The sequence below is a fragment of the Enoplosus armatus genome, chromosome 20, assembly GCF_043641665.1.
Source record: "Enoplosus armatus isolate fEnoArm2 chromosome 20, fEnoArm2.hap1, whole genome shotgun sequence".
NCBI classification, from domain to species: Eukaryota; Metazoa; Chordata; class Actinopteri; order Centrarchiformes; family Enoplosidae; genus Enoplosus; species Enoplosus armatus.
In genome coordinates, this window is record NC_092199.1 from 16,242,674 (window position 1) to 16,254,211 (window position 11,538).

The window sequence follows — 11,538 nt, forward strand, 5'->3', positions numbered from 1 at the left end:
ACCACCACCACCACCAGGACCAGTAGGAGGTATTTTAATAGCCGTCTGACCCGTGGTGGCTGCCCTCTCTCTCTCACAGGGAAACTATTGTGCTGCATCAGATCAGAAACGCAGACAGCAGATTTTGCTGCCGCTGGCTGCTCGCATCTCTCTGAACAAAGCTGCCAAGCGACAAAATGGCAACGTTTCACCGCGAGGTCGGTCGATCAAACTCCTGCCCAAAAAAACGCATCGCCCATCTTGATGAGCCGCCAGCTGTCCTGTCGATCCACTCAAATTACAAAAAAAACCACACTTTTCTTTAACTAAAGGTTTAAAGTCTGGTGGTACCTCGCCATGCCGATACGTTTCATTTTCCTTGCCCAGCAGAGCTACTTTCTGTTAAAGAAATAGTCCCCGTGAAAACTGTTGACAGCATGTTCTGTGTATGCGTCCACAGTGAATTACAGCATTAATCAATTAATTTCAATGGAATCATCGCAATTAGCAGATTCGCACTATCCAACTTCAGGGTACAGGAAGTAGAAAGAAGCTCGGGGAACTATCGTGGCTGGCTAGCCTGTTAGCCTGTTAGCACACCAGCTGAGCGATGAGTCATTACACCACCAAGCCTCTGGCAGTGCCAGTGGATGCCACGCTTCACTTCCCGGCGGGACCGGGACTTAGCGGGTCTCTGGAAAGAGACGTTGTTGGTCGCAATGTTTCAACGCTATGAACGCGCCATGAAATGAGGTTCTATCGCCACCATTTTGTGTGGCGGAGGGGGCCGAATTATCAGAGGAGGAAGTCTCAAAAACCTGAGCAACCAAAACCAAAACTCTTTCACAACCAAAACTACTGCATGGCTCCCGGGCCTCAGTGAGAATACGTGTATATATTTTTGAAATATTATTATAATATTGTGAATCTGGACAAACATGATGTTCAGTACGTCTTCAGTTTGTTTGTTTTCTTCTTTTCTTTTTCTTTTTCGTTTTCTTAACCCTAACCCTAAGACATATTTGAAAAGCCAATTTCAGGATGAGAGACTCTTGTGTGTTTGTTATCTTTTTATGTTAGACTTTGCAGCTTTAAATCCAGGATCTTACAGGATCCTGGTGTCTCCCTTCCTCTCCAAGTGATGGATTCACAGCGCAGGTTTCATATTCTGGGAAGCTGTTTTGGTCTTAACTTTGCTGCTAATCGGAGCCTGCGTGTCTCTCGTTGGCTGTGCGCTTCCGAGGCGTCACCATCTGTCATCCATCCAGCAGCGGAGTTAATGCATGCGTCCTCCCCCGGTCTCCTCCCATTGTAGGCACAGCTGTAGAACGTGAACCGTGGAGTGCGGGTCTGACACGGATTACCTGGACACCGGCTTGCAGTCTGGGTGGGCATCAACCAGCGCGCAAAAGAAAGGCAGACTCACTGAGTAAAGTTTCTCCACGTTTCTTCTTCTCTAATGGAATCACCTCCCAGGACGTCAGCCATGGCGAGCCGGCTTCTCCGCACTCTGCATGTGTTACTGATCCTGGAGTCGGGCTGGGGTAAAGTCGTGTCCGAGGATCTCGGCGGAGCCGCGCGTCAAGGTGCCGACGTCCGGCCGGCAGCGGAGCGGCGCGTCTTTGCGCACGAAAGCGCAAACCGGGACATGGTCTCCGTCAACATGTTCAAGGTGTACGAGAGGTACAGCAAAGAGCCGCGGAGCCAGAGGGACGGGAACACCGTGAGAAGTTTTAAAGCTGTGCCGAGTGAGTGGCCACACGATGTTACTGTACAGGAGAGAAGCGGCTGATTCAGTCGAGATTCAATTAAAGTTTCTGCTGGCGCTTAATTTCCCTAATGTGTCAAAAAAAAAAAGGCTCTCTGCTTAATGAAAAATCCCTATTTTACCTTCACATTACTGGTATTATTATGACTTGTGAGTGTGGATTCGGCATATTGTTAAAAAGTCCAAATGAGATTTGGGAAAAGAAAAAGGAAATCCGCTTTTAAGAATAATAATTTAAAAAATTAAAAAAAAAAAAAAAGGTTCATTTGTATATTTGAAGCATGCTTTCCTTTTCCTGTCATCCAAGTCATGATAACTGAACTGAGCCAGTGGGTGGTCATTATAATGCATCACAGCTCCTAGAAAATAGACTACATGCAATTTAAAATATATATATAAATATATATATATATGTATTTATATATAAATAGTAAGAGGTGGCCAGTATTTACCATATAAAAATGTCTTTTATTATAACTTATATATAACAGTTGTGTGCTACTTATCCCTGAATGAAACTCCAGATTGATTTGATCTAAAGTGTTCTTAGTCTCGCTTTTCTTTTCTCACTTTATTTGACTTCTGTTTCAGTGCATTATTAGTATTTCATTGTCATTACAGATCAGCCTTTTACAGCCTGAAAATACAAAAGAAAAAGGGGGGGGGCAGAAAGTTCACATTAAACTTGAAAAGTCCAGCCTTGTGCCCAAAACAACGTCCTTTTTCATACCTGATCTTAATTATTTGGTCAGTGCAACATCCTGAACGCAGGTGTTTTGTCACACACACGGCAGCTCTCGGGCTTAACGTCTTCGCCTCTGCGCTCCGTCAGTGATTTAGTGAACTGAGGGACTTTAAAGTCTCGGGCACTGTTAGTTCCCCGGTAGCTGCAACAGCCTGGGTGTTAGACAAGAGCCTATTATCACACCCAGACACCGGCTGCACAGCGAAAAGCCTCAGAGGAGCTCTTTCTCCTATAAGCACTTCCATATGCCCGCGACAGACCTACTGGACCGCTCCAATGTTTGTCTTTCAGGCTGTGGTGGAAGTGTGGGAGACAAGGTTGAACTTCAAGAGCACAGCGATCTGGGATGAGGCTTTTGGTCATGCGTGAGGCAGGCACTTAAGCGTGCTGCGCCTTAATGTTTTCCATGCCTGCTGCTTATGTCAATCAGATGCATTGAGCAACAGTTTGCGGGAGATATACTGGATGCTGTTATTCATGTCAGTCAAACGTGCCAGGATGATACGATAGAGGAGGGGGGGGGGGGGGGGGGGGTTCCAAGGCTGCAACTCGATCGCTTTGGTCGTCTTTGTTGTTTCGTTTCAGAGAGGGATCCTCCTTCAGGGCTTTAGCATCTGTTTGACGAAACGTCTTTGAAGCACATCACCGTTTATGAATCCTTCTTTAAAGCCAATAGATAAATTAGAAAAAAGCATGGAAGGCAGGATGAAAGCGAGGCTGGGTTTTTTTTTTTTCAGTTTTCTCAGAAGTTTTTCTAACTTGAAGAACTTGTTTTTCAAGTCAATGGTCTCATCTTTCTTCTAATTCCTTGTCAAATTCCCCAGGAGTCGTCCACGGTAAAGATGTGCTCCAGTTCAACCTGTCCTCCATCCAAGAGTCAGAGCTCATCCTCCTCGCCTCTTTTCACTTCCTCTACAAGAGGCCCCGCCACCACCAGCGACCGTGGCGTTTCCGAAGTCCTCGCCACCCATCCGGTGGCCTCCACCACCCCTATCCTCCCTCCCTGCAGCTCCTCTTCCGTGGATCATCCCCAAACTCGTCTTTTGCAGCGCCGCTGGGAAACATAACTCTGGCTCCTTTCAAGAAAGGTTCTTGGCAAACAAGGGATGTAACGGCGGTGGTGAAACACGCCAGGGACGTTAAAGAGCTTGTGGTCACGGTGGAGTTTGATATGGGGTTCGGGGCAGCTCGGGTGCAGCAGAGGAGTCCTCATGACCAAGAGCGCATCTCTCCAGCCAACCTGCCATATATCTTGGTATACGCTGATGATCGAGCTATAGATGAGCCGAACAGTGTGGCCATGTCACTCCAGCGGTACGGGCCCTTCCCTGTAGGGGACGACGCGTCCCCCTCAGCCTCAGCCTCAAGGATCCGGAGGGAGCTTCATCTCCAGATCCAAACCAACGACATCCCAGAGGTCCAGTTCAACTCCTTGAAGAATCATGAACTTTGGCAGAACACGTATTTCCCAGCAAAATCCAAAGCAGCGGTGAAACCGGGAAGGAAGCAGGGTCAGGAGAGCAACGAGGGCCTGGGTAAGCCCCAGGTGCTGAGCTTTGATGAGAGGACAATGAAAAAGGCCAGGAGGAGACAGTGGAGTGAGCCCAGGGTTTGCTCCAGGCGCTACCTCAGGGTGGACTTCGCTGACATCGGCTGGAGCGAGTGGGTTTTGGCGCCAAAGTCGTTTGATGCCTTCTACTGCGCCGGGACCTGTGGATTTCCCATCCCTAAAGTGAGCCAGAGAAACGTTTAACTTCTATCACTGGGTTCATTTTGAGTAAAGTTTTGTAGACGAGTGCTGAATGTGACAGATTCAATCAAAATTCACAACTCCACAGATTGAAAACGAGGGCAGGGACAGGTGTTTGTTCTTCAGTTCATAAAGGAAAAAGGCAAAATGATGAAAACTAGAAACACAAAATATTTCAGTCAGAAAGTTTTTACACTTTTTGGTCACATTTGCACCCCAAAAGTGACCTTGCCTTTATTTGAACAGTTATAACATAAAAGTTGTGTTAACATGAATCCATCTTACTACCTCTCATTTCTTTAGGTGGTGCGTCCTTCCAATCACGCCACCATCCAGAGCATCGTCAGAGCCGTGGGAATCGTCCCTGGCGTCCCTGAACCGTGCTGCGTTCCAGAGCAGATGAGTCCCCTCAGCGTTCTTTTCCTGGATCCAAACAGGAATATGGTGCTAAAGGTTTACCCTGGCATGTCTGTGGATACCTGTGCCTGCCGATAGGGACGGACGGAGCGATCGATGAAGATAAAAGATCGCGAGGAAGACGTACATGTAGACTCGGCATACGTTAGGGGGGGCCTTTCCACATCGAAGAGGACAATAAGGACAGCGGAGGATAAACTGATACAACTGGCAGGACTCTAGTTCTTGAGTCTCATTTTGAGAACTCTTTTCTGAATCTTGAACTAGTCTCTGTCATGATCGGACATCAACTCAACTTCTTCCTGCTTTTCTAACAATTTTCACAGACGTGTTTTTCTCCACCCAGTCCACCTTCATTTATTTTTCTCCCCTCATCCAAAAGCAGTTTTAAGAAGTGCACTTAATACAAACCTGTGCATGTAATGGTCCTAAGTGTTCTATGTGTTAACCGACTGGACGCTGAAGTTAAGTAGACAACTCTTGCAGGTAGATCTTTGTCTCTGATCCTGAAACTTTTTTAGTCCTTTTTCAGCACATTTTCACTTTTATAAAGTGAATTTGCCTGTTTTAATATTAGACAAGATAAGACTTGATTTCCTCTGGTCTCAGCCTGGACTCAGACCTGGATTTGGAATTGATTCTGTCTGCATTTCAACCATTTCTGAAACCCTCTGACATCAGTATCCTCCACTGCTTGCCCCTGTCTGTAGGATTGAACTGGCTTTTGGACTCACAGACTCAGGAGGGTCTGAGGGACACAGAGGCTGCATGGCAGCACATGTACATCCCACCCCAATGAATCAACCCGTGTCATGTAAATAATGTAGTTACTAATGCAAACTAAATGCTACTTATTCTGAAGTGATGTGTCGCAGTGACAGATCGTTGGCGTTGAACACCTCCCATAGATTAGCAAGAAACGTTATTCATGCATGAGAGGTAATATCTTCTTTGAACTCTATTTCAATAGTTATTTGTTTATATCTTGTATATAATGGAGACCTACTGAGAGTTAACGTACTGGAAGCATTGTGTGGCTTGTTTCTGCTACATCTTACAGCACAGTGGCGACACAGTGCGTTGCTGCCACCTGCTGTGCATTTCGGGAAAGTTTAAGGGACTAAAACATTTTGAAGGAGTGCTTCCTGTGGCTATTCAGTATTTTCCCTTTAATACGTAAATACTGTTAATCAAAGGTGACATGTACAGTTTGTAATAATAATAGATTTCCATAGTAGATAAAAAGGGATAAATGTAGTATTACTGCACTGTAAAAGTGTATTTGAATAGTTGATGTGTGCTTTAACAAATCATAGACGTAATGTATGCCTTGTTAGGAAATAAACTGGATTGTACATACGGTCAAAGATACTTTCTTAGGTTTTATAAAAAGTATATAAAGCATGTACCTAGACATATACCATGTCATAACATACTGTATGTCAATACCATATAAATTAGATAGATAACGTTACATTAGACTGCATATATTTTATTTAAAGTCAGGCTGTTTATCTTGGCCAGTTAAATGTGTAAAAGTAGCATGATAACGTTTATTTCTGAACAAAGCTACAGTTACGAAGTCTGGATGAACCTGTAGTGTGATGTTGATCATTCGCTTTTGTTTAGTTCATCACATGAAGGCGGCAATGTAATGTCCATTATTTCTACCGGCATTGAACGGGTGGTGGTGAGTTCACCTTATAGCTGCACTAATCAGTATTTTCATGTCAACGGATGGATCAGATGACTACGTGAAAAGTGATGGTGGCAAACCCACAGAGAATTATCATTGCTCTATAAAGCGTTTTAGCGTCTGTCAGCGCATTGTTTTGGTTTTATGGCCCCCAACTTTACAGTTTTGCTTCACTCTCGCCACTCTCATCAGTGTCGTTTTCCAACCGCAGGCAGAAAACTCGAATGGACCCACTTTACACTCTTTTCCCAGCACCAAAACGCAGAGAGACAAAGTTAGCAGCTAGCTGATGGACAATAGAGTGAATGCTGGACTCATGCTTATGTCAGGTTGACAGAAATGTCTGTCCAATGAATGCTAATGTTGCTGGATGTCTAAATAAGCAACTGTTTGCTACCAGTTTGCCATATCAACTTTGCAAGGTGACACCATGTCAATGTTGTGTTTACAGTTTGTTCCTCTGCCCCCAAGTAGCCAAGAAAATGAATGCTGCTTTTAACAGCTGTTAACAATAAAATAGTTAATTGGAGAGATTAAATGTTGGTCTAAATGTTTTTCCAAAGCCTTTTGCATCCTGACAAGAAAGAATTTCTGGAGGAAACACTTTGATACTAATGCCTTTCTCAACTTGAAAACAGGGAAACCTGAAAATTGGGACCAAACATTGGCCATGGAATGCCTCAGTATAATATTAGTTTCATGAAGAACTATAGGCTATGGGCCAAATTCTAATATTTCACAGGTTCTTACTGCATATTTTTCAACCCAGTAATTTGGTCTTTCTCAGTCCAGTTTTCCCTGCTGTGTTTGCTTCCCTCCTGCATGCCCACATTATTTGCTGTATCCATGCCAGTAGATTTTGTCGTCGCCTTTCATCGCTGATTGACTCCATAGAGAGGAACTTGAAAGGGCCACGATGAAAGCATTTTTATGAAACCCGGCGTGAAACGAGTACTGTGTGACTGCACGGGTGAAAGGCAGAAATTCCAAGATAGGCCGGACTCGGGCCAACGTCCCCGGACACATCGGCTTGTGGTTCGGGCTCAGACCCCCCTACAGGAACAAGGGGCAGATCCCATCATTCATCTAGGACATACAGTACAGGATGTCGTGGTGAAGACCACCATCATCATCATCATCTTTGTTCCATTTGCCAGTGGTGCGAAATTATTTCGGCTCTCATGCCTATCAGATTTTATAGATTCCCACTATAAACCTAAATCAGTTCATGAACATTTCCCCATGTGTTCCTAATGCTCCACGGCTGGTTGTTCTTTGCTTAGACGAATCCTGAAGTGCAAAAGAAGTGATGTATTTTGTATTTCTTGTGTGCTTGGAATAGTGATAGTCAGCATGGACAGAACACTCAAAGAAATCCGCCTACATGAACTTCATCCGCAGAAAATCCAAAGAGAAACATGTGAGACGCTTGACCGACCGGGTGTTCTCTGGGAAGTGCAGAACAGAAGGAAAAAAACCCTTGTGCTGCGTTCAGAGTTTATTATGGTTTAACTTTGTCAGATTGCCGCCGTGGCTCGTCGCGTGACCATGGCAACCACAGTGAGGGGAAACGATACAGGAGCTGGTTTTACTGGTGTCTGAGAGAACACACAGATCAATGAAGAGAAACGGTCCAGGACAATAAACTACTCGTGACGCTATCTTTCTGTATGAATTGTGTCATATTGCCAAACAATTACATTACAACGGAATGTTGGTCGGCGCAGTATTTACCACTGGTGGTGCGGTACTAAACAACGGCAGCTACAATGCTAACGTTGCTAGCAGTAGATCGTTCAGTTTCAGAAGCTCAAACAGTGTTCTTGAATCAAACCTGGTACAAAAATACAAAAATAGATTTGCTTGGCGAAATATCAGCCTGTAGATGCTACAGGCTGATATTTCGCCAAGCAAATCTATTTTTGTCTCTCGGTATGGGGTCAATTTGTTGTTGAGCAGAAGTTCAGAATCTGTCAGTCCAAGCAGTGGTCGACACCGATTGGCTGCACCCAATGTCAGCGCAGCTCAGTTCAGAGTTCAACGAACTCGAACCACATACGAAGTAATGGAGGAGACGTGTGCAAAAGCTGCTTTTTTACGTGATAATGTTAGTCTCATTAATTGATAATAATTGATATCTGACCAATGACATACTGCTGTAAGGGGATTTTAAGATTTAAAGCTACTTGCCACTTACAGTACATAATTTGTGACTGCTCTATGTCACTGACTGGTTGAATACGCTTATCTCTCTTGAAAATTTCATAGTCCTATCTGTGTCTGTCAAATTTTATCTTCATCATCACTCCCTTTAAAGGGATCAGATGCTCTGATCTGCAATCTACAGTGGTTGGATACAAGTTTAAAAAGGACTGTAGTAGCAGTGATGGCGGTGAGGAATTCAATGTGCTATTTTGCTTCTTTTAAGTGTTCGGTTTCCACTGGCCTCAACAGTGTCACCCTCAAGCTGGGAAAAGGCATTTTATGGAAAAGTCTGCTTGTCAGTAACCTCACAGTTTCCAGTGCCTCCCTCATTATCGCCGTCAAGTGTTTACAGTGTCTTCATTAGCAGCCAGCCCTGTAATGATAACAAAGCTTAAAAGAAGGCATCAATGGCAGTGATAAGCATGGCCAAGCTACTATTTTGGTTGACACAAGTCCCCCTGTTTACTCTGGGAGCATGGGAGCGGACATCAGGACTGTGGTCCTTGCATTGGGGATCTCCATTTTCAAACCTTGCCATCGCAAAGTCTGTTTTCAAGCCGGGAAGAAGGTAAAGTTTGTGCCAGCTCAGTGGCTTAGAAAGAATCTAATTTCAAAATGCTGAGCTCCAGATCATTCCTGTTCCAGGTGTGTTTGAGTCTGGTGGTTTCTATCGGCTCCTGCACCTGTAAACCTCTCACCAATGACATCCAGAGCAAGGACCCTGAGGGACTCTACTCCCAGCTGTCAGAGGAGGACCTTCTGGAGGAGGAAGCCACCGACTCCAGGATGGAGAACCTCCTGGGAAACATGAAGGAGGGCTTTCTGAGGAAACTCAACCTGTCGGATGTTCCTCAGGAGCACAGCAAGATCTACCCTCCTCAGTTCATGATGGAGCTCTACAACAAGTACGCCTCGGACAGCTCAGCAATCCCTCAGTCTGATGTCATACGAAGCTTCACTGTCCAAGGTACATTAACAGGGTATCAGAGAAGTCTGATGTGCAATAGTCTTCTGTCAAGCTTATGGGGGGGGGTTAGGGTTAAAAGAGACAACTCTTAACCTGGGGGATTTTTTTCCTTGTTAATCCCTGTACTCACAGAATTGATACAAACATTTGGAAATCCCTACCTGCCAAATGTATAGTTATAGTTTAGGTTATCTCGTTTATATAGCTGGTCAATGTTATCTACGTTTGACTTAATAGAGGTTTTTCCCTCCTCGCATTACATTTCTTATTAGTTAAATTGTTCAGTGTTTTTGTAGATTTGATTTTATATGAACTAATACTTGTGACCCCTCATTACTGTGATCAAAAGTGTTTGTTTTTTTTCATTTTAGACCTGAAGGTGTAAAAATGTCCTTTAGAAGGAGATTAAAAAAATAAACAGGCTTTTTCAGGTTCATCTCTTATTAATTATCTCACAGACCCTCAGATTTATCTTGCGACCCCTTGTGGGGGGCCCCAACCCCGAGGTTAGGAACCACTGCCCTAAGGTTTCATTGAATAGTTGCAATAAAGTCATTTATTGTCCCTTGATAGCGTAATCACTGCTTCCAAAGACTGAAATGTTTGTACTTTTCCTAGAAATGGCCAAATAGAAACATATTGAATAGTGATTCACCACCAAACCATATTTGTGGAAATAGTGTTTAAGCTTTTAGCCTCTGGGAGCACATTTTGGGACACGCAATCAATTTCAGTTTGACCCCACGTGAGACAGCACAAGTCTCAGCTGCTGTTTCAAATAAACCCTCTGACCTCTTCGCGTCTCTCCAACAGATATCACTCTCTCTGTGACAAATGGCACAAAGTCAAAGCACAGGCTGCAGTTCAACATCAGCATCCCCAACCATGAAAAGATCACTACTGCTGAACTCCAGCTCTTCTTCTTCCCAGATCCCGGGGCAAGGGTCACCTCCCACAGTTTTAAGGCCACCATCAAAGTCTATGAAGTGGATTACAACGATTTCACATCCACAACCCAACTACTGGTTGGCAAAGAGGTGACAGGGTTGCAGAGCACCTGGGAGACGTTGGACGTGACCACAGCTATTCAGAGCTGGATCAAGTCGGGCCATGGAGCAACTGTTTTTGATGTAGTGGTGGATAGGAAGGACTGCTCTAAAGGTGGAGAAGAAGGAGCAGGCTGTTTAAATATGAGCGTGGCTGTTGGAGATAACACTTCAGCGGCGTTAATAGTCTTCTCAGATGACCTGGGTAGCAGGAGGAGGGAGGCAAAGAAGGAATTGAGAGAGATGATCCTCCATGAAGAAGAAACCATTTTGCACTCGGGTGCCGACTGGAACGGAGATCAGCTTCCAAACGAGATCCCGGAGGCTCAGCATCCACGGAGAAAGAAAAGAAAGGCAGAGAGGGAACACTGCCGCCGGACCTCTCTCAAGGTCAACTTTAAAGACATTGGCTGGGACAGCTGGATCGTGGCGCCTCCAGAATATGACGCCTTCGAATGTCGGGGCCTGTGTTACCACCCACTGACAGACGAACTGACCCCATCAAAACACGCCCTCATCCAGACGCTGATCAACATCAGGGATCCCAAGAAGGCCAACATGGCGTGTTGCGTCCCAATCAAACTAGACCCCATCACAGTCATGTATCAGGAGAACGGACGCCTCACTATAAGATACCTTTATGAAGAGATGAAGGTGGCAGAGTGTGGCTGTAGGTAATCAGAGAGAATCAGTTTGCCCTTGGTGTTTAGCACAGGTGATTATAATGGTTCTAATGCTGCATTTCATTCAAGTCAGTCCGATGTTCATGATCTCCATTGGTCCAAAAGAGAAAAGTAACCAAGTTCTAAGAAGAAACATGGATTCCTCCTATTAGCTTGTTAGCATAATAACATTTGCGAATCAGCACTAAACACAAATACAGCTGAGGTCGATGGGAATGTCATTAGTTTTGCAGATAGTTTGCCATAAACCACAGCACTGGACCAAAAGAAGTTTTGACCTGA

The 11,538-nt window shown here is 44.7% G+C and overlaps 2 protein-coding genes across 2 annotated transcripts; both read left to right on the forward strand.

Annotated features, from left to right (window-relative positions):
- Positions 1 to 1,438: 1,438 nt before the first annotated feature.
- Positions 1,439 to 4,737, forward strand: LOC139303540 (growth/differentiation factor 10). Its single transcript, XM_070927389.1, has 3 exons — positions 1,439 to 1,727; positions 3,317 to 4,224; positions 4,546 to 4,737. The coding sequence occupies exons 1-3, from the start codon at positions 1,439 to 1,441 to the stop codon at positions 4,735 to 4,737; spliced, it is 1,389 nt and encodes a 462-aa protein (XP_070783490.1).
- A 4,298-nt stretch (positions 4,738 to 9,035) lies between these two features.
- Positions 9,036 to 11,251, forward strand: gdf2 (growth differentiation factor 2). Its single transcript, XM_070927518.1, has 3 exons — positions 9,036 to 9,128; positions 9,206 to 9,527; positions 10,341 to 11,251. The coding sequence occupies exons 1-3, from the start codon at positions 9,036 to 9,038 to the stop codon at positions 11,249 to 11,251; spliced, it is 1,326 nt and encodes a 441-aa protein (XP_070783619.1).
- The last annotated feature ends 287 nt before the right edge of the window (positions 11,252 to 11,538 follow it).

Excerpts from the sequence above, each read along its gene's own strand:
- LOC139303540 (XM_070927389.1), top strand. The coding sequence starts at position 1,439 with ATGGAATCACCTCCCAGGACGTCAGCCATGGCGAGCCGGCTTCTCCGC. Across the intron at positions 1,728-3,316 it reads AAGTTTTAAAGCTGTGCCGA|GAGTCGTCCACGGTAAAGAT; the intron begins GTGAGTGGCCAC and ends CAAATTCCCCAG. Across the intron at positions 4,225-4,545 it reads GTGGATTTCCCATCCCTAAA|GTGGTGCGTCCTTCCAATCA; the intron begins GTGAGCCAGAGA and ends TCATTTCTTTAG.
- gdf2 (XM_070927518.1), top strand. The coding sequence starts at position 9,036 with ATGGGAGCGGACATCAGGACTGTGGTCCTTGCATTGGGGATCTCCATT. Across the intron at positions 9,129-9,205 it reads GTTTTCAAGCCGGGAAGAAG|GTGTGTTTGAGTCTGGTGGT; the intron begins GTAAAGTTTGTG and ends TTCCTGTTCCAG. Across the intron at positions 9,528-10,340 it reads ACGAAGCTTCACTGTCCAAG|ATATCACTCTCTCTGTGACA; the intron begins GTACATTAACAG and ends TCTCTCCAACAG.